Source organism: Leptonychotes weddellii, chromosome 3 (genome assembly GCF_054177405.1).
Source record: "Leptonychotes weddellii isolate Sample4059 chromosome 3, ASM5417740v2, whole genome shotgun sequence".
NCBI lineage: Eukaryota > Metazoa > Chordata > Mammalia > Carnivora > Phocidae > Leptonychotes > Leptonychotes weddellii.
The window spans coordinates 31,301,321-31,325,378 of NC_138371.1; the positions used below are offsets into that span (position 1 = coordinate 31,301,321).

Consider the following 24,058-nt stretch of genomic DNA (forward strand, 5'->3'; position numbering starts at 1 on the left):
ATCATGACCTGAGCCGAAGGCAGACGCTTAACCGACTGAGCCACCCAGGTGTCCCCATTGTTAGATCTTAATCTCATATCACATTCTAAAATAACTTCCAGGGCGCCTGGGTGGCTCAGTTGGTTAAGCGACTGCCTTCGGCTCAGGTCATGATCCCGGAGTCCCGGGATCGAGTCCCGCATCGGGCTACCTGCTCGGCAGGGAGTCTGCTTCTCCCTCTGACCCTCCTCCCTCTCATACTCTCTGTCTCTCATTCTCTCTCTCTCAAATAAATAAATAAAATCTTTAAAAAAAAAAAAAAATAAAATAACTTCCAGATTGTTTAAAGAGTAAACTATAAATGTGGTTTTTAATTTTAGAAGATTCACACCTTAACTAAATAAGCAGAGTGGCTTTTAAAATACTATAAAATACATTCTGATATCTTTTTGCCATGTCTCTTTCAAGTACATCACAGCATTTTGTGTATTAAATCTTTAATGTTGTGGCAATAGGTACTCAGTTGAATATTCTTATACCATTTTCATGATCCTAGTTTTAAAAGTCATGTGTATCATATTAATAAATGTAGGAAAATTAAACGTTTTATTTTTTGATTTATTTAGATTAGATATTTTTATGCTGAGGTATTAGCTTTATAAGTAGAGCAGTGAGAAATTACTCTGTACATATGACAGTCATATGTTTTGAAAATACTTGATGGGGGCGCCTGGGTGGCTCAGTCGTTAAGCGTCTGCCTTCGGCTCAGGTCATGATCCCAGGGTCCTGGGACTGAGCCCCGCGTCGGGCTCCCTGCTCCATGGGAAGCCTGCTTCTCCCTCTCCCACTCCCCCTGCTTGTGTTCCCTCTCTCACTGTGTCTCTCTCTGTCAAATAAATAAAATCTTTAAAAAAAAAAAAAATTTATGGAGGGCGCCTGGGTGGTGGCTCAGTCGGTTAGGCAGCTGCCTTGGGCTCAGGTCATGATCCCAGGGTCCTGGGATCGAGTCCCACAGCAGGCTCCCTGCTCAGCGGGGAGCCTGCTTCTCCCTTTCCCTCTGCCTGCCTCTCTGCCTACTTGTGCTCTCTATCTCTCTGTCAAATAAATAAATGAAATCTTTAAAAAAAAATTATATGATGGATTATGGTTTTGAGAGTTTATTTATATATAGATATGCTATCAATAATATTTCTGTCTGTGGCCTTAAAAGTTCAAATCCAATTTTTAGAATTTATACTATAGAAAGGAACAACAGAAATGTATACCTGTGTATAAAGATGTTCATTGCTGCATTTTTTTTGTAATATAGAAAATTGAAAACAATCTATGTGTCCTGGTAATTTATTAAATGAGTAAGTTTTTGGATCAATAACACGACAGCTGTTAAAAAGAGATCTATAGGTCTTTCATATTTTTAGCAATTGTAAAAAACGTGTTGAAGGATACTATGTATGATGAACAAATGACTATATTTAAACTATATACACACATGTATGAACATGCATGTACATAAATATATATCTGGAAGGAAAATACATACCAAATGGTTGACTCTGTTTAATCTTCGTGGGTGCGGTAGGTAGTTGAGCTAAGTTCCTTTTTTTTTTTTTTTACAGGTATATATTTACAATATTTTAACACTTAATAATAGAATATCAACCATTAATTCATATTTGTAGCTAAGTATATTTGTAAAATTATAGAGATAACAGTTGATATACAGAGCAGAAAAAGCTTTTTAATTGTCCATTAAATAAAAAATAAAAATCAATTGAAATCCAGCGAAAGAGATATAGGAGTTTATTTTTAAGTTCCATTTTGTTTATTGGCAATAAGTCCTTTCTGTCACCACTATGGTGAAATTATGCTTTTCTTCCTTGCATGGTAATAAATTTATCAGAAGTATTTACCTCCTTTTCTGGAGCACTTTTCAAAGAGTGTAAAATTCTATTTTTCTTCTTAATCTTGTGGTCCACTGAGCTCATTAGAAATAATGAAGTGATAGAAAGAAGAGGTGTTATAAATTATGTTAACAAAACAACCCCTTTTGTTTATACCTTCATAAGAGACTTGAGAGGAATGGAGATGTTAGAGGGAGATCAAGGTATTAGAACTTATCCCTAAAAAAATTATTTCCTGAGAAACTAATGTAGTTTTTGCGTTGCTATACTTACTTGAAGCTTAATAAAAATGTAACCTAGCTTACTTATTTTCCAGGTACTTTGTAAATAAAAAGCATTTTTATTGTCAGTAGCTGTTCAGGTGTTTTAATTTCCGGAGACTTGGTAGGAACTCTCAGAGCAAATGCTGTAGCAATTCTGGAATTTTTTTGGTCCTCATACTATTGGGAAATTTGTAGCTAGCTCTGAAAATGGATACCAGTCCTTTCTCTGCATTGTAGCCAGGTGAGCTTTTCAAACTTTGAATCTTATTATTCATCTCCTTAAAATCCTTAGTCCTTTCCATACTTAATGCAGACTAAAAATTCCCATTTATACCATTTGGTCCATGCCTATTGTTCTACCCTCAACTCTTATCCCTCGCTTTCTGTGTTCCTGGTCACTTGGATCTTCTTTCAGATTCTCTAACTTCCTATGTTTTCCTCTTGCAACAGGGCCTGTATATAGGCCATTGCCTCTTCCTAGAATGTTCTTTTCTTAATTCCTTCACTCTGTTGGTCTTTGTTACCTCAGCTTACCTTAGAGAAGTCCTTTTTGATTCCTTCATCAATATTAGGTTTCTTTTATTACGCTTTTGTGTGTCTTTTCTTCTTATTCCTCATCTCTTTGCAAAAATGTGTTTGGTCTCCTTCACTAGATAAATGATCTGTTATATAGTGAAACTACATCTGATTTTATCATTGTATTTCCAGCTGTTAGCATAATGGCTGTTAAAGTTGGTGTTTAAGAAATATTTATGGAACGGGGGCACCTGGGTGGCTCAGTTGGTTGAGCGACTGCCTTCGGCTCGGGTCATGATCCTGGAGTCCCGGGATCGAGTCCCGCATCGGGCTCCCTGCTCGGCAGGGAGTCTGCTTCTCCCTCTGACCCTCCTCCCTCTCATGCTCTCTGTCTCTCATTCTCTCTGTCTCAAATAAATAAATAAAATCTTAAAAAAAAAAAAATATTTATGGAACAGATCAATGAATTTCTGACTGAATCTTACCTTTGCTTTTTAGTCAGTTGCCTCCTTGGGTTCTGAGAAACTTTCAGAGGCAGCTACCTTAGGATATTTAGACAATTATTCATAAAAATTTTTTTATTGAGGTATAATTTGTATAGAGTAAGAAGCACATTAATCATAGTTATATCATGGAATGCATTTTTAGGTGAAGAACTAGGTTTCAAAAAGCAGGGCGCCTGGGTGGCTCAGTCAGTTAAGCGGCTGCCTTCGGTTCAGGTCATGATTCCGGGGTCCTGGGATCAAGCCCCGCATCGGGCTCCTTGCTCAGCAGGGAGCCTGCCTCTCCCCTGCCTGCTGTTCCCCTGCTCGTGCTTGCTCTGTCTCTGTCTCTCTCTCTCTCTGTTTAATAAATAAATAAAATATTAAAGAAAAAAAAACCTTAAAAAAAACCACAAAAAGTATTTAGTAGCACTTAATTGGTATAAAAGAAAAGAAGGCATTCTGACATTGATTTGAACAATCATTGTAATAAATGTAGGAACCTTACAAAATGACTTCTTTGAAGGGCATTACCATTTGGATGTATGGTTGTGCTCTATTTTGTGAAGTTATTTTTAAGAGTCTCATTTCTTCAGCAAGAGTTTGTCACTTGGGTATCCATGTCTATTAATAATGGGCTTTAGTTGGTCTGAACTCCCAGAAATTGTTTGCAAAATTGAGTTTGTGTAGGTATGGCATTTTTCTTCTTATGTAGTGTTCATTAATCCTTTTATTCTTAAAGTTTATTATGGAACATCTCAAACTTATAACAAAGTGATGATCATAGTGTAATGAAACTTGTGTACCAGCTTGAATGGTTATCAATTCATGTCCAATCGTATTTCATCTATACCTAATTCACTTGCCTTGTTTGGTTCCCCCTGCCCCTGCCCTGATTATTTTAAGGCAAATCCCAGACATTATTTCAACAGTAAATATGTCAGTATGTAACTCTAAGAGATAAGCACTATTAAAAAAAAAAAAACACCTAACTATAATTCCATTATCAAGTATAAAAATAACCTATAATAATTACTTAATTTAATATCATCAAATAACCAGTCATGTTCAGCTTTTTCCAGTTGTGTAATGTTCTTTTTAATTGTTTGAATCAGAGTCCAAAAGAGATTCATACTTTGGCTATTGATTTTTTTAATCTCTTTTAGTCTGTAGGTTTCCCTACTATCTCTTTTTTCTTTTGCAATTTATTTTGACTAAATTCATCAGTCTATCTTAACAGCATTTGCTACTTGAAAATAAGGGACATGTCTTGGGGCTCCTGGGTGGCTCAGTCAGTTAAGCGTCTGCCTTCGGCTCAGGTCATGATCCCAGGGTCCTGGGATTGAGCCCCACGTCGGGCTCCCTGCTCGGCGGGAAGCCCGCTTCTCCCTCTCCCACTCCCCCTGCTTGTGTTCCCTCTCTCGCTGTGTCTCTCTCTGTCAAATAAATAAAATCTTTAAAAAAAAAAAAAAAAAATAAGGGACATGTCTTACTCCTCTGTACTCCTTCCTTATATAGTACTTGGTGTAGTGCATTATATAGAGACATTAAAGAATCCTTTTGGAATTGAAGGGAAGAATTAGAAAATCTGATTCCTTTTTGTAGGTAGAAATTTAGTGTGAAATTTGACACATTCTTAGGAAATAATTATCTTTTTAATAAATTTTTATTTCAGTTGCTTTGAAGATGTTTCCTTCCCCGTCAAAGAAGTTCTTTATTTCTTCTAGTTCTTACCTTTTGAGCCTTTAAATCTAATTAAAACCCAGACCTTTTAATTGTCTTCCTCACTTTAAAAATAATACGTGCTTATTTTTTTTTTCTATAATTCAAAGTTACATAATTAGAATATCCTCAGTATACCTTCTTTCAGAGGTAGACACTCTAGTTTGGTATATATGTGCTTCCAGGCTTTTTTCACATTTTATATAGTTTTTTAATGGAATTATAGTTTACATAATTGTACAACTTGCTTTTTCTACTTGGACATCTTTCCATTATAGAAAACATATATAAATCCACCTTCTTCAAAGGCCTTATTCGTATAGTACATATACATTTATAATCACCTTGATTTCTAGCGTTTTTGTCTTTGTCATTTATTATCTGTCACATGGTTTGTTCTGTGATATGTAACTAATTCCAGTTGTATATTTGGTAAAAGCTCTAAGCGTAGACTGGTCGTTTGTCTTGGGTAAGGTGCAGTTTGATTTCACTAAATTTGTTTTTGCCTCTTTGAAATATAATTGTTGAGGAAAATATAAAAAGTATTAGGGAAATAGGTTTCAAATGTACCACTAAAAACAGAATTTATTTCTTTTTTTTCTTTATTTTTATTTTTTATATTTTATTTATTTATTTGACAGAGAGAGAATGAGAGAGAGAGCACATGAGAGTGGGGAGGGTCAGAGGGAGAAGCAGACTCCCTGCGGAGCAGGGAGCCTGATGCGGGACTCTATCCAGGGACTCCAGGATCATGACCTGAGCCGAAGGCAGTCGCCCAACCAACTGAGCCACCCAGGCGCCCCCAGAATTTATTTCTTAAATATGAATATAAATATAAATTTAATTGAGCTCTAGTCTAAAACTATGGCTTCTTATTTGAAATATATACTAGGTTAGTTTCTTTGTGAAAGGTGCACATCATTTACCTTTGGTAGTTTCTTTAAGTACATAATACTATCCTCACGTTCAGTGCTTTTTTCTTTCAGGGATAAAAGAGAAATAGAGGGTAGAAGAAGATGCTGGGATCTGAACGTGGTGTTGTGGAAGAATGGTTATCAGAATTCAAGGTAAATTGGATTGGGGATAAGAATGTGTCATATGATTCTATATGTCAGTAATTCAGACAGTGAATATGTGTTCTCTGGAGAAACTGAAACAAATGTTATGATATGAAGTGGAAATGGCAAAATATGAAATAATGTGTTTCTATACATGTAAGTCTTTAAAAAGGCACTAAGGTGAATAATGACTAGAAGGTAATGTGTAAAATTGAAAATAGTTGTTAGGATTGATGAGGGGATATATGAATTTTTAAATACATCGAATAAAAGGGGAAGCTTCCAAGCTTTAATAAGGCACAGACATAGGATTTGTGCCTTATATTTTTATTTCCTATAATTAAAAATCACCCATTGATTTGATTTAAAACTATATAATTTCTGAATACTGTAGAAATAAATGTTTTATAAACATAAAATGCAAGAATTAAAATATATCCTATACTTATTTTTTTAGAGTAGATTAGTTTAAGTTGACCTATTTCAGCAGATCTTGGTATAATGTGTGATTTCTAATCATTTTTCATGGTTGAGTAGTTTGAAGAACTGTATACTATAACATTCTAACTTAATTTGTTTTATTAACTCTCATGGTTATTTCTTGTATTATTTTTACTTTTCTTAGTTGACTCTATCATAGTTCTTTTCAAGAGGAACTCAGGTAAAATAAATTTCCTGACTTCCCAAATATTAAGTTTGCTTTTGATTTCCTTGGATGTTTCTTCTAGGCATTACCTGACACTCAGATCACCAATTATGCAGCAACTTTACACCGGAAAAAATCACTGGTACCAGCCCTCTATAAAGTTATTCAAGATTCGAATAATGAGGTAGGAAAGTTTATAAGAAAAATAATTTCAACATAGTAAAATGAAATATGTGTACTAAAACACATATGTAAGTTTTGTAGTTTTCCCTTCTCCTTTTAAAAATTCTTCTTATGGGACTGGAAAACTTTCTTTCTGCTGTGTTTCATTCTGATGGTTGCTTTGGCTTTCCCTTTGCCCTCCCTCTTATTATTTTAAATGTTTTGATCAGGAAGCGTGCTGGGCCCACATAAATGTTTTGATCAGATTTGTTTCTGTTCAGGACTGTATGTTTCGATTGTTGATTTGAATGACCATCATCTCATTGGATTACTTATTTAATTTGAAACTTTTCTCTCTTTCCTGTTCGGAATGTTTCCTTTTCTGGAATCCAAATTTTAGCCATACACTGATTCAGACTTTTTTAAGTGTTGTTTGCAGTTATTCTATTGATGATACAGAACTGTGTATATTACTCTAATGAGTGAACTCAAACTGGTGACATGAAATGATGCTTCTAGTAAATTTAGCTTGAAATGATTGGAGAAAGCACTATTTAGCATAAGTAGTCAAGATGAATAAACTTAGAAAAAGAGTTTCCTGTTACTCAGCTTTGTGTAGAAGGGGGAAAATGTAGTTATTGTATCTATATGTTAATTAATGCAAAATACACACATTATCTTTCCATTAACACAATAGTATGACATACAGTTTTATCACCACTGGATTCGTGTATGCTTTAAAATGAAAATAAAAGGAACACACAGGAAAGTAGCTTCTTATCTTCCCAGATACAGCCTCCAAGAGTGCCTCTGCTGTGTACTGGAGTGAGTTTGAAGAAGTTCAGGTAATCATCTCCTAACCAGCAGCTTAATTTAAAGTGCATCTTAATTTTTGTCCTATCACTAAAAGCTTGCTTATTGACCTCTTTCTTTCCTGTCTCCTAAACTTGGATTGGCTCTCAGTTAGGCTTGCATCTGTTGCTATTTGTAGCAGCAATTGCAGGATTCATTTGCTTCTTTTTTCTCTTGCTGTGTATTTATGAATGTTTTATAACTTTAGATGTGTTTATATATATATATGTATATATGTGTATATACACATATACATATACTCATCCTTTTTGGTTAGGAGTTTTCAAAATTCTGTTTGAATAATGAATATGTGTATTTCCTACCCCTTGTTTTGCACTGTCTTAACGTTTAAGCTTTGCCTATTATAATTTGTTTTATGCTTTCTCTTTAGATTGTAAGCTCTTCATGGGCAGTGGTCATATATTCTATATTTGTAACTTCTCTAGAATATATTTTGTCATGTACATGATGAACACTTAATAAATATTGATTAGAAGAATAGTAAAACACAAAATGACACTGAAATGCTATCATTTTCATTAGGAGTCACAAGTATATAAAAAGGATTAGTTTCCTTTATACTTTAGAAGCTATGACATTAAAAAAAACGTTATTCACATTATTTAAACTGTAATACTTCATAATACTCATATATGAGACCTTGTTATGGCCACAACGGGGAAAAATTACAGCTTGAGAGATTCAGGCTCAACAGCAGTCACTGTAATCATCCAGTTGCCAGAGCAGATCTGTCTTTCCATCTTTTCTCTTGTCAGGTCATAAAGTTCTAACCATGTCATATTTCAGAAAAGCAGAATGTTTAGCTCTATAGCATCTCAAACCAATTCTGGACTTTAGTCCTAGAAGGAAGACCCTTGTAGTCCTGATTTTGTTATATTCTGAAAGACAATCAACTGTTTTATTTAGTTAACAGGAAATTATTTCAGAAAATTGTCACATGCCATATATAATATTAGTTGAAACTTATGACAGTTTTATGAACAGTTTTGCTTTAAAGACCTTAAAAGTTCTTAAAGTGTATTTCCTGGTTTGGTATTACATATCATGGCCAACCTGTACTGCAGCTGAAGTTTTAATCTCTAGACCAACATACTGCTTAATTTTTCTCCTTTCCCTTGTTCCAGATCCTTTGGACATTCTAGCAGCTCTTCCATTTCAAGGAGCTCTCCATCCAGTCTATTAATCCTATCACTTTTTCATGATTTGATTGCCTTTCCTTCTTCCCTCACATATCACACTTCTCTCTTCACCCAGCTAAATTTTCATAGTACATCATAGTCTGTTTCCTTGCAAACATTATTAGCTCCTTTGCTTCTCCTTCCATTAGTTCTCATTCTTTGGGAAAATCTCAACACTGGATAAAACTCTGCTGTTCATCTTCACACTTGTACCTGAACAGCTGAACATACTTGGAGCAATCAGCTGCAACAACAATTTTGTTGACTTTCTCCACTTTATCTTTTATTTATTTATTTATTTTGAGAGAGAGAATCAGAAGCAGACTCCAGCTCAGCAGGGAGCCTGCCGCGGGGCAGATACGGGGCTCATGACCTGAGCTGAAATCAGGAGTCAGATCCTTAACCAACTGAGCCACCCAGGCACCCCCTAGTCCTGCATTTAAAGTGCAGAAAGTCAGGGGTGCCTGGGTGGCTCATCGGCTAAGTGTCCCAACTCTTGATTTTGGTTGAAGTCATGATCTCACGGTGCTGGGATCGAGCCCCACATGGGGCTCTGTGCTCAGTGGGGAGTCTGCTTGAGGATTCTCTCTTTCCATTTCCCTCTCTCTAAAATAAATAAATCTTTTTTAAAAAAATGCAGGACTAAAAATCTCAGTCACATAATGTCTTGCAATCTTGCTTTACTTTCTTGGTACACTATCCCCACTGTGGATTTTACACATTCCTTTTCTCATTAATCTTACCCTCCTTTCCCTCATCTTCAGCTTGCTTTCTGTGTCATTAAAAAAGAAGAAGATAATTGGGAATTCTCTTATTTTCCCATTCATACCTATCACTTTACCAGCTTCTCCACCTACATTCTCCTGCCTTTTCTGCTGCGGTGGATGAAGTGTCCCAGGTTGTATCAAAGGCTGTCTTCACTTAGGCCTGGATCACATCTTCTCTAGCCCCCTCAAAGATTGTTCCTGCAGTTATACCTTCTCTTTCCTTCATCATTGATTTCTGACCAGAAGTTAATGGATTGCCAGCTATTCCTCCCCCCCCCTTTTTAAAAAAGAAAGCAGAGTAAAAATTTTGGCAACTCTGTATTTCTTTGCTATGCCTAATTAAAATGTAGTCTCTTACATGCCACTGTGGCTACTGAGGAAGGGAACTTAAGGTCTTTATAACAGAAGCAATTGTAATTGGGGCACCTGGCTAACTCAGTCGGTAGTGTGTGTGACTCTTGATTTTAGGGTCATGAGTTTGAACCCCACGTGTGGTGTAGAGTTTACTTAAAATAAAAGTTAAAAAAAGAAAGAAACCAATTGTAATTGTACCATAGCCAATAAAATTTAGAGACAGCAATTTTGGAGTCTTTACTAAAGAGAAAAATAGATTGGAAACATGGATATGTATTTTTAATAAATACATTTATGAGAGCAGTGATCTTTAATTCCCCAAAAGAGCTATTTTTGTCAGTACTTTAAAAAGATGCCAGCAGTTGACTATTTTCAGAAGTTTATTACTTCATTATTGACACTATGTGGAATATAGTATCTGTAATTAAACAATCCTTACCTCCTGCCCTCCAGTTCATTCTAGTATAAGAAATGTGGATGGGGTGCCTGGGTGGCTCAGTCATTAAGGGTCTCCCTTCGGCTCAGGTCATGATCCAGGGTCCTGGGATTGAGCCCTGCATTGGGCTTCCTGCTCAGCGGGAAGCCTGCTTCTCCCTCTCCCACTCCCCCTGCTTGTGTTCCCTCTCTTGCTGTGTCTCTCTCTGTCAAATAAATAAATAAAATCTTTAAAAATAAAAAAAGATTAAAAAAAGAAATGTGGTATAATGGGAGCATCAACTTGGTGTCGGAAGACCTGAATTTTAAGTGTCTTCTTCCACCACTACTTCTGTGACTTTGGGCAGATTGTCTGACTGGTCTAGATTTCTGTGTAAGGGGAAAATTGGAATTTTTTTTAAGATTTTAAATATTACTGGAGCACCTGGCTGGCTCAGTTAGAAGAGCATGTGACTCTTGATGTTGGGGCTATAAATTTAAGCCCCATGTTGGGTGTAGAGATTACTGATTACTTAAAAATTAAAAAAAAAAAGTAAAAAAAAAATACTATGGGAAGCACTGTGAATTGTGTAAGACTCTTGAATTACAGTGTACCTCTGAAACAAATAATACATTATATGTTAAAAGAAGATAGTAGGAAGGGAAAAATGAAGGGGGGGGAATTGGAGGGGGAGATGAACCATGAGAGACTATGGACTCTGAGAAACAAACTGAGGGTTCTAGAGGGGAGGGGGATGGGGGGATGGGTTAGCCTGGTGATGGGTATTAAAGAGGGCACATATTGAATGGAGCACTGGGTGTTATACGCAAACAGTGAATCATGGAACACTACATCAAAAACTAATGATGTAATGTATGGTGATTGATATAACATAATAAAATAAAAAAAATACTATGGTAGTGATTTCAAATAAAGGGCTTAGTGTGTGTAAATTTTTTTTAGTTTTCCTTAAGAGCTAAGCTTAACTCATCTAAATATATTAACCATATGATTAACATTGGATTTGTTGACTTTTAATTTACAGTTGTGAAAGTAGTGACTTATTCTAGAGCGTTAGATTATTACAGACATATATAACTACATTCAAGCAGATTTCCAAATGTATATGCATTATTTAATCATTCAGAATAGAGGTAAGCATATAAATAATGAACGATTCATTTTTTTTTTAAAGTTAGTATTAAATTTTAAACATGATTTTATAGTTTCCTGGTAGTGTTTTATTTGCATTTTAAAATCATACCCAGTTTTGTGTAGACTAGTTATTTCAACAAAACCATTCTAGTTTGGTAGTACATGATTAGAAAAAGGGAGAGGTTTATTTAAACTACTCATTTTCTTTAGTTTTCAAGGTGATGAAGATCCTCGTAAGTCATACTGTGGGATATCATATGAAAAATTAAACACTGAAAAAGCTGTTTCTGTATACTTGCCTCCTTTTCAAAAATCTTTCAAATAAATGTAATTAGAATTTAAATCAGTCTTAAAACATAAAAGTAATCCATTTGTTTTACTTGTATGTATTTAAAATATTAGCTAGCATTTTGGATGTCTAAATATTATGTGTTGCAAAATCCCTTTCTTGATTTATTTAAATCATAGTCTAAGTTGAGATTTAAAGGTTATTTCCAACAAGAGCATTTGAAGTTATTTTCTTCCAATATGGAGTATCCTCCAAATGGAGGATAGTAAGGGCTAGTAATAATAGAAAAGGAAACATACTAAATACAAATGTAGTACACTGGTTAAAGAATTAATTATCTAATAAATTTAATGATACAGTGTATTGAAAAATATGTTGATATCATACAGGCACAAAATTCTTATAGTTAGTAGATTGGTCAGTTTAATATGTAGTCTGCACATAGAGATTAAGGTTTGGGTCACATTGATTAAAAAAATGCAAAAATTAATATTGAGAATTTATTTTTAAAATATTATACCAGTATATATGCATTAAAAAAAACACAGTGACAGCCAAAAGAATGGAAATAGCTAATGCACTTTATTTTCCTTTTAGCTTCTGGAGCCTGTCTGCCACCAGCTGTTTGAGCTCTATCGTAGCTCTGAAGTTCGACTTAAGAGGTTCACACTGCAGTTCTTGCCAGAATTGATGTGGGTTTATTTACGGCTTACAGTTAGCCGAGACAGACAGAGTAATGGTTGCATTGAAGCACTTCTGTTAGGAATTTACAATTTGGTAAGTTGAAAATGATAGTTTGGGAAATTTTAAGTATCTTTTATTTAAAGTCTTCTGAGGTAATACTTAATACTTAGGGGCACCTGGGTAGCTCATTCTGTTGAGCATCTGACTCTTGATTTGGACTCAGATCATGATCTCTGGGTCATGACATCAAGCCACACGTCGGTAGGATTCTCTCCCTTTGCCCCTCACTCCCCCACTCAAATACATGCACTCTCTGTCTCTCTAAAAACAACAACAACAAAAGAATACTTATTAAAAAAAAAATTGAAAGGTCTACCGAATAATTTATTTAAATTAATATAATTGAGTATAGAAAGGCTTAATAAGTAATTGCTGATAATGGCATTTTTTTTTTTTTTTTAAAGATTTTATTTATCCATTTGACACACAGAGAGAAAGCACAAGTAGGCAGAGAGGTAGGCAGAGAGAGAGGCAGAAGCAGGCTCTCCAATGAGCAGGGAGCCCAATGCGGGACTCGATCCCGGGACTCCAGGATCATGACCTGAGCCGAAGGTAGTCGCTTAACCAACTGAGCCACCCAGGCGCCCGCTGATAATGGCATTTTATAAAGTAGGTGAAACTATTATAATTGATAGTATTGTTAATATTTTGTGACTTATCCTGAAGTTACTTTATTTGACCAATGTTTATGAATGTGCTGCATTTAAAATTTTTGAAATTATTTTTAATAATCATTTGATAATTTGTTTTTGATACTGTACTGTTTGAAACTCTTTTTCTAAGAGATTCTTAAGTAACTTAAACATTATTCTGGGTTTTTTCCCCACAGTGTCCAGTTAGAACATTGGTATTGAAAATTCCTGCTCTTTGAATTCTTATGTTCTCTGTATTCAGTACTCATGGTAAACAAGCACTCCACATAATAAAATTAAGTTTAACAGTTGAGAGGTAATAAAGTACCTCACAAAACATTGAGTCTCAGTATAAATAGATATTCTTCTGTACCACTGCTCAGTCCTCCAAGTATTATCCCTTAAAAAGTCATTAGAAAACATTTCTATCATTGGAACATATATCTGAAGGAAGCAGTATGGCCTTTGGAATCACTTGTATTTTGTTTAAAACCAGGCCTTGGGGGGCGCCTGGGTGGCTCAGTCGTTAAGCATCTGCCTTCGGCTCAGGTCATGATCCCAGGGTCCTGGGATTGAGCCCCACATCGGGCTCCCCGCTCGGCGGGAAGCCTGCTTCTCCCTCTCCCACTCCCCCTGCTTGTGTTCCTTCTCTCGCGATGTCTCTCTCTGTCAAATAAATAAAATCTTAAAAAAAAAACAAAAAAAACCCAGGCCTTGGCATTTATTGGCTGCTTTAAATTTGGGCACACTACTTAATATATCGACTTCAGTTGCCTCATCTCTAAAAGAGAAATAAAACATTGTTAGTAGGGGGCGCCTGGGTGGCTCAGTTGGTTAAGCGACTGCCTTCGGCTCAGGTCATGATCCTGGAGTCCCTGGATCGAGTCCCGCATCGGGCTCCCTGCTCGGCAGGGAGCCTGCTTCTGCCTCTAACCCTCCCCCCTCTCATGTGCTCTCTCTCTCTCATTCTCTCTCTCTCAAATAAATAAATAAAATCTTTAAAAAAAAAAAAAAACATTGTTAGTAGAATTAAAAACAATTAGGAGAATCTGCATGTTGCCTGAGGTGTTTAATAAATGTCTTTAACAGTAGTAGGAGTATCAAAGTTAAGGGTGAGGTTTTTTTTACATGAAAACTGGTCTAGGTATAAAATTGCTAACTTGCCTGATTGTTTTTTCTTTTAAAGCAGGAAATTTAGGTGTGCCTGGGTGGCTCGGTTGTTAAGCGTCTGCCTTCAACTTGGGCCATGATGCCAAGGTCCTGGGGTCCAGCCCTGTCGGGCTCCCTGCTCAGTGGGAGGCCTGCTTCTCCCTCTCCTACTCCCCCTGCTTGTGTTCCGTGTGTGTGTGTGTGTGTTTGTGTGTCTGTCAAATAAATAAATAAAATTTTTAAAATAAATAAAGCAGGAAATTTGTTTCATATATTACTCTCTCCTCTAGTATTTAGCACAGGCACTTAATAGATGTTGATTTAATAATTGAATTTAGTGTTTTAGATTAAGTTGAAAATTAAGCTATCTTTTAATTTGTTTAATAAAATTCCGTAGTGGGACAAATGAAGCAAAATACTTTTATAGCAGAATACTGACAAGTTCTTGACAGTGCTTGTTGGTGCTATGGTTTAATTACCTTTTAGCATCTCAGAAATAGTTACTATAAGGTAAGTGCTCAATTATATGTCAGAAATGTAACCTCAGACTTCTTTCTTCTAATTCCCTTTCTGTGTTCTCTCTTCTCTGTGGCTCTCAATTTTTCTTACTGCACTGGGTTTCTTTCATGTATTTACTTCTCTCCCCCCGCCCCCCTCTCCAGAACTTCTCACTTGCTTCACATAGCCCCAGGGGAAGTTTTATATTGCCCTCAGCTTAAACAAATTTCAGAACGTCCTTCTTCAGGGATACACACAAATATAAATAAAAGTTATTTGGTTTAATTTGAAGTTTAGGAATAAAAATTAAAGTTTTATTGCCTATAACTTAAATTAGGTTCATTCATCTTACTGTAGACTTTCTCTGACAAATAATGGCCCAAATGTGGTAGTATCTAGTTTAACTATAAAGTAGTAAAATGACCTCCATAAGGAATTTTTAAACCCATTTTCCTGCCAAAATTAGGGGTACGGCCATTGTTCATATATAATTGGTACTCTCCTGTGACATATTAAACTCAGAAATGAGCCCTACAGGGAAGTTCTTTTGGGTTTGTGTTTTGTTGACAATAGTTGTTTTTATTGTTGTTTCTTCCTTTTGTACTGTATAACTACTCAGTCTCTCTCTGACCTTCTTGCTAGGTCTACTGAGGGGGGGCAGCCTTCTCTGTCTGGGTTTTATGCTAGTTATGTATACTAATATGAGTTGTAAAGGAAGCAGACTAAAATGAGGCAGTGGAGATAAGGAGTGATTCCAGAGGAGCATTTCATCCCTCTCTTTGCTAGTGTCTATAGGCAGATTTTTATTGATACCTATGGAACACTGGAAGTGCCAGAGACTGTAGAAATGAAGGACACCATTGTCCTTTTCATTGAACGATAAAATGCCTTTTTTTTTTTTGTCAGAGAGAGAGAGAAGGGAGAGCAGCAGGCAGAGGGAGAAGCAGGCTCCCCACTGATCAAGGAGCCTGATGCTGGACTTGATCCCAGGACCCTGGGATTGTGACTTGAGCCAAAGGCAGACACTTAACTGACTAAGCCACCCAGGCGTCCCAGATAAAATGCTTTTAAAAGAAAACACAAGAATTATCTTGCAGTTCAGTAGAAATTACCTAAATATGAACTTAATCACATGGACTAATATTCATTATGTTAACGTGTAACTTAATTCAGGTCATTAGTCTTTTGCTAAATAATTGTGACAGTTTCTTTTAGTCAAGATTCATTCTGTGTTAAAATGTTGTGTTTTTCTTATTTAATTAAATAAGTGTATTTCTTGGCAAAAACATACCTGTTTTCACTCAGATTTAATCAGTTGTAATCTCCCTGTCCTGTCTGTATATTTAACATGAAAATTGATTTGTGTGCCTGCTTCGTGTCTTTGCTGTCACATTGCATTTGATTTAGCTATAGTATTGTGTTCCATATCTCTCAAAGGGTAACTCAACTACTGAACTGTGTAAATTTGGTTGGAAAAGATACACTAGGGTAGTAATACTCTTTTTTTTTTTTTTTAAGATTTTATTTACTTGTCAGAGAGACAGAGCACGAACGGGGGAGTGGGAGAGGGAGAAGCAGGCTCCCCGCTGAGCAGGGAGCCCGATACGGGGCTCGATCCCAGGACCCTGGGAACATGAGCTGAGCTGAAGGCAGATGCTTAACCGACTGAGCCACCCAGGGACCCCAAGCCTGAGTATTTTTATACTAGGTTTGATGAAGAGTGGAAAGTTGTTGGAAAATATGATAGGACTTAAAGGGAATGAGCTAAGGGTAAAATTGGGAGAAACTTAATAAGGCCTGTTTGTTTGGATTCCTCTTAAAGTTTCTCAGTCTTCAGAGAAAAGGATGCATCTTTCTTTTGGGGGGGCACCTCTCAAATGAGGGTCTTTTTTTTTAAGATTTTTATTTATTTGAGAGAGAGAGGATGGGGGGAGGGGCAATGGGAGAGGGAGCCAAAGGCAAATGCTTAACCAACTGAGCCACACAGGCATCCCTATTCTTTATATATTACTATTTCTAAAAATTTTCCTCAGTTGCCAGTGATATATTTGGTAAATTAAGAAATTATTTCTTGGGTGCCTGCGTGGCTCAGTTGGTTAAGCGACTGCCTTCGGCTCAGGTCATGATCCTGGAGTCCCGGGATCGAGTTCCACATCGGGCTCCCTGCTCGGCGGGGAGTCTGTTTCTCCCTCTGACCCTCCTCCCTCTCATGCTCTCTGTCTCTCATTCTCTCTCTCAAATAAATAAATAAAATCTTTAAAAAAAAAAAATTATTTCTTACAGAATAGTCCTGTGATTATTTATGTTTGTATATTATTTTTTTTAACTATAGGAAATTGCTGATAAAGATGGAAACAATAAAGTTCTATCTTTTACTATCCCTTCCTTATCCAAGCCCTCAATATACCATGAGGTAAGTAAGATTAGAAAGGTAGAATTATTTAAAATTATATTGAGTAAGAGATGAAAGTTAATTTCTTATCCGAGATAAATGTTCCTAACACATCTTTATTGATTTACTTCTTAAAAGTAGGTGCTTGTAACTAGTGATGTAAAGCTAAGCTCTATCAAGAGAGGCAGAAAGTAATTAATGGAAAATTTCCCTCTAGTTCTTGTTTCTTTCTTTCTTATTCCTCCACCACTATCATTTTCACTTTTTTTATTAGTCTTTTATGAATTCATAAAAATATTCTTTCATTTTTTTAAAGTATCCCATAATTAGAAATTTGTGTTAGATTAATTTTTTATTATTTTTTAGGAAAATGTCTACTTAGAAGGATTCTAACACTAAAATTATTTCTATTTAAAGGAGTCTGTAATTGATGCATTGTAGCTATTCGTTAATATTATGCTTCTGAGTTTTGCTTGTATTTATTTGGTTGAAGAATGTGAGAACACTGATGTTTATATTTAAGGATGTATGTTACGAATCAAGCTTCTGGTCTGTAGTGACCTTTAGTGTATAAAGTATAAGGAAAGCCTTTAAAGAAACTTGCCAGTAGGCCAAAAATTATTTTCCATTTTCTTATCAACAGACAGTATCCAGTTGTTTCATAGTTCTATGCAGCTATTTATTTTCTTAATTAATTCCCCTGGGACTTCATTTTGTACTGGAAATCGAATACCTGCAATAGAATGGGCTCGTTTTAGCATAGAATATTTCTGAGTAATAGATTTTAATTAAGTTCTGTGTATCATGTTATGTAATAAAATGGAGGCTAATGGAGCACTTATGAATGGATGCTTCTAACTTCAGAAACATGAAATTAATTATGTCACTATTAAACATTTGATCATAATCTTCATTGTTGTTTGTGTTACATAACTCTGTGTACCTTTCTTTTTTCTTTTAAGTTTTTATTTTAATTCCAGTTAGTTAACATACAGTGTTATTAGTTTGAGATATACAATATAGTGACTCAGCAATTCCATACTCCATCCCGTGCTCATCATGACAAGTGTACTCCTTAATCCCCATCACCCATTTAACCCATGCACCTTTCTTTTTCATTATAAAATGGGGTTTATGAGAGTATCCACCTACCTGAAGTTAGACAAACTGCAAAATTTAAATGCACAGTCTCAAAACTGCTGTGTGCTCTGGGGTACAAACAGATTAAAATTGATGTATTTGAAAAAAATAAAAAATAATGAAAGTGGTGTATTTGTAACCTTTAGTCTTTCCAGCAACTTTTCTTATTTTGTGTCCTAAATATAGATTCATTCTATAATCTTTCAAAAAATAAAGCAGTATATTTTTAGTTTTATATATTAAATACAATTTCCAAAAAGAGGTATGGAATGTATGTAATTGAAAAATGCAAAGGGTTTTGAATGAGAAGAAATGGCCTTAATGTTAAAACAAAATTAAATATCCTTACATGATACAGATTTTTACTTCATTTTAGAGATACTGTGTCTCTAAAAGATACTTCCATCTTTTTTTGTAGCCCTCAACAATTGGATCCATGGCTTTGACAGAAGGGGCATTGTGTCAGCATGATCTCATCAGGGTTGTTTATAGTGATCTTCATCCTCAAAGGGAAACATTCACTGCACAAAACCGGTAATGGTCAAAACTGTAGATAGTAATAATTATTAATTTGTGCTTAATAGTTAACTATAATTACTTTGGTTCAAGTTTGATGAGAGAAGAGGCAAAAGGTTTAAGATCTCATACTAGTGAAATACATTATAATGGTTAAATACCTATCCATCCAATGCATGGTACTGTGAATGGTCATCTTGTATAAAGTAATGTAAAAACTAAAAGTGTGGGCATAAAGTCATCCAAGCTAAGGTTTGTGTTCTAGCACTACAACTTAGAAGCTTGCCCTCTCAGGCAGTTTATCTACTCTCTTCACTTTGCTTTCTTTATTGCAGAATGGGTTAATGAGAGTACTTACCTTCCTGAAGTTAAACTACAAAGTTTGAATGCATGGTCCCCAGGACTGCCCTCACTTCTGACACCAACTGCAAGTTTGGAGGGTTCCTATAACTACTCTTAGGTTTGATAACTCACTAGAAGGACTCAGAACTCCTCATTCATTTCAGAATGAAAGCTGTTATATTCAGAGTTAAGGTCTATTACAAGGAAGGTTTAATACAGATTAAAGTCAGCCAAAGGGAGAGATGCATAGGATAGAATCTGGAGGGTTCCAAATGCAAAGCTTCCGTTGTCCTCACCCATGGAGTCAGGATGCATTACCCTCCGAGCATTAATGTGTGACAGTATGCATAGAGTCAGGTTCAGTGTCCAGATTTTTCACTGGGCTCCATTTTTATAAGTATGACTGGTTAGATTGGTTGCTCACAAGGTTGATCTCAGCCTCCCAGTTGGTTGAGGCTGTGTGACCCAAAGCCCCACCCTAAATCACATGGTATGTGGTTGTTTGTTTGTTCTTTCTTTCAAAGATTTGTTTATTTTAGAGCGATGGAGAGAGCACTAGCAGGGGGAGGGGCAGAAGGAGAGAGAGAGAAACCTCAAGCAGACTCTTCTGCTGAGCACTGGGCTCAATTCCAGGACCCTGAGATCATGACCTGAGCCCAAATCAAGAGCTGGCCACTCAGCCACTCAACTGACTGAGTCACCCAGGCACCCCATGGTGGCTGTTTCTAGTGTGGCTAGCCCCCATCCTAAACAAAGACACTTCTGTCAGGTATAACATAAGTTACTTCCTCGCAGGGGGGCAAAGGCCAGACTTCTTTGGGCAAGGCCAAATTCTTTACTACACAGACCATGCCCTGGCCTTTGGCCTAGGCTCTTTTATTTTTTAATTTTTTTTAAGATTTTATTTATTTGACAGAGAGAGATACAGCGAGAGAGGGAACACAAACAGGGGGAGCGGGAGAGGGAGAAGCAGGCTTCCCGCTGAGCAGGGAGCCCGATGTGGGGCTCGATCCCAGGACCCTGGGATCACTACCTGAACCGAAGGCAGACGCTTAACGATTGAGCCACCCAGGCGCCCCAGGCCTAGGCTCTTTTAAACAAAAACAATCATGTTTACCTGGGCATCTACTTTTAGTATAGCATTTATATGACAGACACAGACATAAATATGATCATTATGAATATGCCCAACATTTGAAGAGCCATTGTAAGTTAGGAATAGATTTGAAGAAACAATTAATTTGTTCTACAAAGCCACTATATACATTTTCGTATTTTTGTACCATTTTTTATTATTTTCCACCCCACCCTACCCCCATCATCTACTACTGTTTGTTCCTTACGATAAACTTGAGCAGAAATACTGATCATAGAAATTAACTGATGGTTAGCTAGGTCCAGTTTTTCCCTCAAGCTGGTCATTTTCTTAGCATTCATCCTAAGGAGACTTTAACGCAATTTACCAGTACATCAATATGAGTATTATAACCTTAATAACAACCATGCCAGTGTTATAGCAAAACACATAATGCCAGTAGGTGTGACCTGAAAAATAAGTCAAAGATACTGGCATATTACTAGAGTCTTACTCAGTCATTAACTATTATTGCAGTTCATTATCATCTCATATTACCAGAATGTCTCCTAGAACAATGTCACTCAGGTTTGCAGGCTTCTTTTTGACTTCATCAGGTTTAAAAGCAGGAGTGGTCTCACCAACAAATGGTTTCACCCTTTTAAGAATCTGATGTAGGGGTGCCCGGGTAGCTCAGTCGGTTAAGCATCTGCCTTTGGCTCAGGTCGTAATCTTGGAGTCCTGGGATCAAGCCCCGCATCAGGCTCCCTGCTCAGCAGGGAGTCTGCTTCTCCCTCCCCCTGCTCTGTGGTTTTGTTTCCTCTCTCTCCCCCTCTCAAATAAATAAAAAAACTCAAAAAAAAATTTTATTTTTATTTATTTAAGAGATAGAGAGTATGAACAGGGTGGTGGGCAGAGGGACAAGCAGACTCCCCGCTGAGCAGGGAGCCTGATGCGGGCCTTGATCCCATGACTCCAAGATCACGACCTGAGCCGAAGGCAGATGCTTAACTGACTGAGCCTTCTAGGTGCCCCAAGAACTAGTGAGCTCTGGACCACTAGGTGATACATCTGCACTCAGTATCAACCCCAGTTTTGCCAGATGGGATGAAGGTACCACTCATCCCATCAGCTCTTGAGAATTAAAGATACAGTTACAATTTCTTGCTTAGAAATCCTCTGCTTCTGGCACCTGCAGTTACAGCCCTGGTCCTAGACCAGTGCTTTATTATTATTATTTTTTAAAATTATTTATTTGAGAGAGAGCGAGCACAAGTGGGGGGGTATGGAGTAGCAGGCAGAGGGAGAAACAGGCTCTCCGTTGAGCAGGGAGTCGATGCGGGGCTCGATCCCAGGACCCTGAAATCATGACCCAAGCTGAAGGCAGCCGCTTAACTGACTGAGCCACCAGGCGCCCCAAGACCAGTGCTTTAGATAGGAAAAGAAAAGTTGAATTGTGGGGAAGAAAGAAGAAGTATAGTTATACCATTATGTTAGAAAGAATTGCGTAGTCTTACCAACATTGTCTATCCACCTCTTCCCACATCCCCAGAAAAGCAGAGAAATCTGTCTAGTGGTGACTGTCCTGTGTAAACCTGCCCTTCGTGCTTCATTCCCACCCCCTTTTCCCTGTCCCATTTTAGATGAGAGATGTTTCAGTTGCTTGTTCCACGTATCTGTCAAACCATTATGGTTAGGATATCTCTTTATACATTGTTAGGCCTTCTGGGCTGTAAAGTGTATTCCTTGCTCTGAAAAACATGTGACTCAGCAGTCCAAATTGGTGCAATATCTTCTGGTCCTTTTATAGTACTCTGAACATTTGACCTACCATCAGATAAGCAAAGTTGAGTGCAGAGTGTCTGTTCCTGTCAGGACCCTTTTGTCTACTGGCATCAGTCCAGCTGTCAGCTGTATAGGGCCTTACCCCAGGGTAATCTGCACCATAGCCATCTGCAATCTTTGTCTCTCTTGTTGGCAAACAACAGTTCTTACCAGCAGTTTTTACCTCAGGGTGTAAAAAGAATATGTCTAAATTCAGCCCATCTCTGCATCGCTGCAGTACCGCTGTGTCCACTCATTTCGTGGACACAGATGGTCACTTCAAGCACACTGGGATGTCTAGTCATTGATACCGGTTGCCTTCTGATTCCCCTGATAGGTATAGGCATAATCCTACTTTAATGCACTCCTCAAATTCCCATGGTGATTTCCATAGGGTTATTCCCCTTGCAGGCATCCCTTTAATAGGCCAGTTTTCCCTTGCCCTCCTGCAGGACCATATGTGGAGGCCCTTGGCCACTACCTATGAGCTGGTAAAAACTCATTGTGGTTAACAGAATACAGTTAAGTCCACCTACCAACCTGATTTGTTTTTAACCTTCTTCAGTCGGAGTGGCAGCCTTCCAAACAAGATAAGTCCATTCATTTTAGAACTGCCATCCATAAATCAGATAGTTCTTTGTTGGTCCGTGAGTGACTATCACTCTGTGTCTAGGTGACAGTAGAATCTAGCAGCTTGTCGGGTAGTGCCAGAGTTCACCCTAGGGAAAAAAGAGGCTCCCTGTTGATGAGTATTCTGAGCATCTCTTTGCATTCCCTGGTAGCACTTTTCTGCACATACCATTTCCATTTTATTATGGAATTCTTCTGGCACTGCCTATGTTTTTCTTTTTTTTTTTTTTTTAATTATTTATTTATTTGAGAGGGAGAGAATGAGAAAGAGCACATGAGAGGGGGGAGGGTCAGAGGGAGAAGCAGACTCCCTGCCGAGCAGGGAGCCCGATGCGGGACTCGATCCAGGGACTCCAGGATCATGACCTGAGCCAAAGGCAGTCGCTTAACCAACTGAGCCACCCAGGCGCCCGCCTATGTTTTTCTTATATCACCCAAGATGTTATGGGTATTTCAAATTTCAGGATTATTTTATGTTTCTGTGTTACCAGCCCCCACCTGAAACAAAGCTGTCAGGTATGATATGGGTTACTTCCCAGAAGCTGAGGGCAGCTGAGGGCAAAGGCCAGACCGAGATCTCTTTGGGCAAGGCCAAATTCCTTACCACATATTAACATACATGGTTGTTGTGAGGAATAAATGAGGCGACATCTGAAACATGCTTAGCACAATGCCTGGTATATAGTAAATGTTAGTGATACTATTATTATTGCATAATGTTTGTAGTAAAATAATACTCTTATCTTGTTGGTTATAATATTAGATTGGTTATAATATTAGAGTTATGGAAGGAATATAGAATCAAGCAAATTTCCATGGTCATTGACCTTTGATCGTGCTTTAGTCTGGAATTCTGGTTCTTTTTATGGGTCTTTCCAGTATTACACATGTGATAGAAAATGCATTGGCTTTCCTTGCATTCTAACACATTGTTTTGGAATTCAGCTTTAGTGATTATCCTCTATTAGCCAGCAGGGTGCTATATAACACTCAGAGAAGGCCTTATCCCAACTTAAAGTAACAGTTTAATTTTTTTTCTATATAGTTACATTGGTTTACTTAAATCATTTCACAATATAAAATTCACATTATAAGAGGGGCACTTGGGTGACCCAGTCAGTTAAGCATCTGCCTTCGGCTCAGGTTGTGATCTCAGGGTCCTGGGATCGAGCCCCATGTAGAGCTCCCTGCTCAGTGGGGTGTCTGCTTCTTCCTCTGCCTACCGCTCCCTCTGCTTGTGCTCTCTCTCTCTCCCCTCTGCCCCTCCCCTCTCCAGTCCCCCCCTACCCTGCTTGTGCTGTCTCTCAAATCAGTAAATCTTTAAAAAAAAAAGTGGTTCATGGGAGTGCCTGGGTG

The 24,058-nt window shown here is 37.3% G+C and overlaps 1 protein-coding gene and 1 long non-coding RNA gene across 5 annotated transcripts in view; one reads left to right on the top strand and one right to left on the bottom strand.

Moving 5' to 3' along the window:
• Nucleotides 1–24,058, bottom strand: part of LOC145720744 (uncharacterized) — a 253,598-nt gene that overhangs the window by 102,736 nt on the left and 126,804 nt on the right. The gene's annotated exons all lie outside the window — the stretch shown is intronic.
• Nucleotides 5,710–24,058, top strand: part of HYCC2 (hyccin PI4KA lipid kinase complex subunit 2) — a 49,076-nt gene continuing 30,727 nt past the window's right edge. Inside the window, exons 1-6 of one of the 4 annotated variants that reach the window (XM_031042062.2) lie at nt 5,892–5,930; nt 6,650–6,751; nt 7,519–7,574; nt 12,358–12,537; nt 17,116–17,196; nt 18,734–18,849. In XM_031042062.2, the coding sequence (XP_030897922.1) occupies nt 12,451–12,537; nt 17,116–17,196; nt 18,734–18,849 (284 nt within the window). In that variant the 5' untranslated portion in view covers nt 5,892–5,930; nt 6,650–6,751; nt 7,519–7,574; nt 12,358–12,450. Of the gene's footprint in view, nt 5,931–6,649; nt 6,752–7,518; nt 7,575–12,357; nt 12,538–17,115; nt 17,197–18,733; nt 18,850–24,058 lie in introns of all 4 variants that reach the window. The other 3 variants (XM_081813888.1, XM_081813887.1, XM_081813889.1) reach the window with 3 other exon arrangements.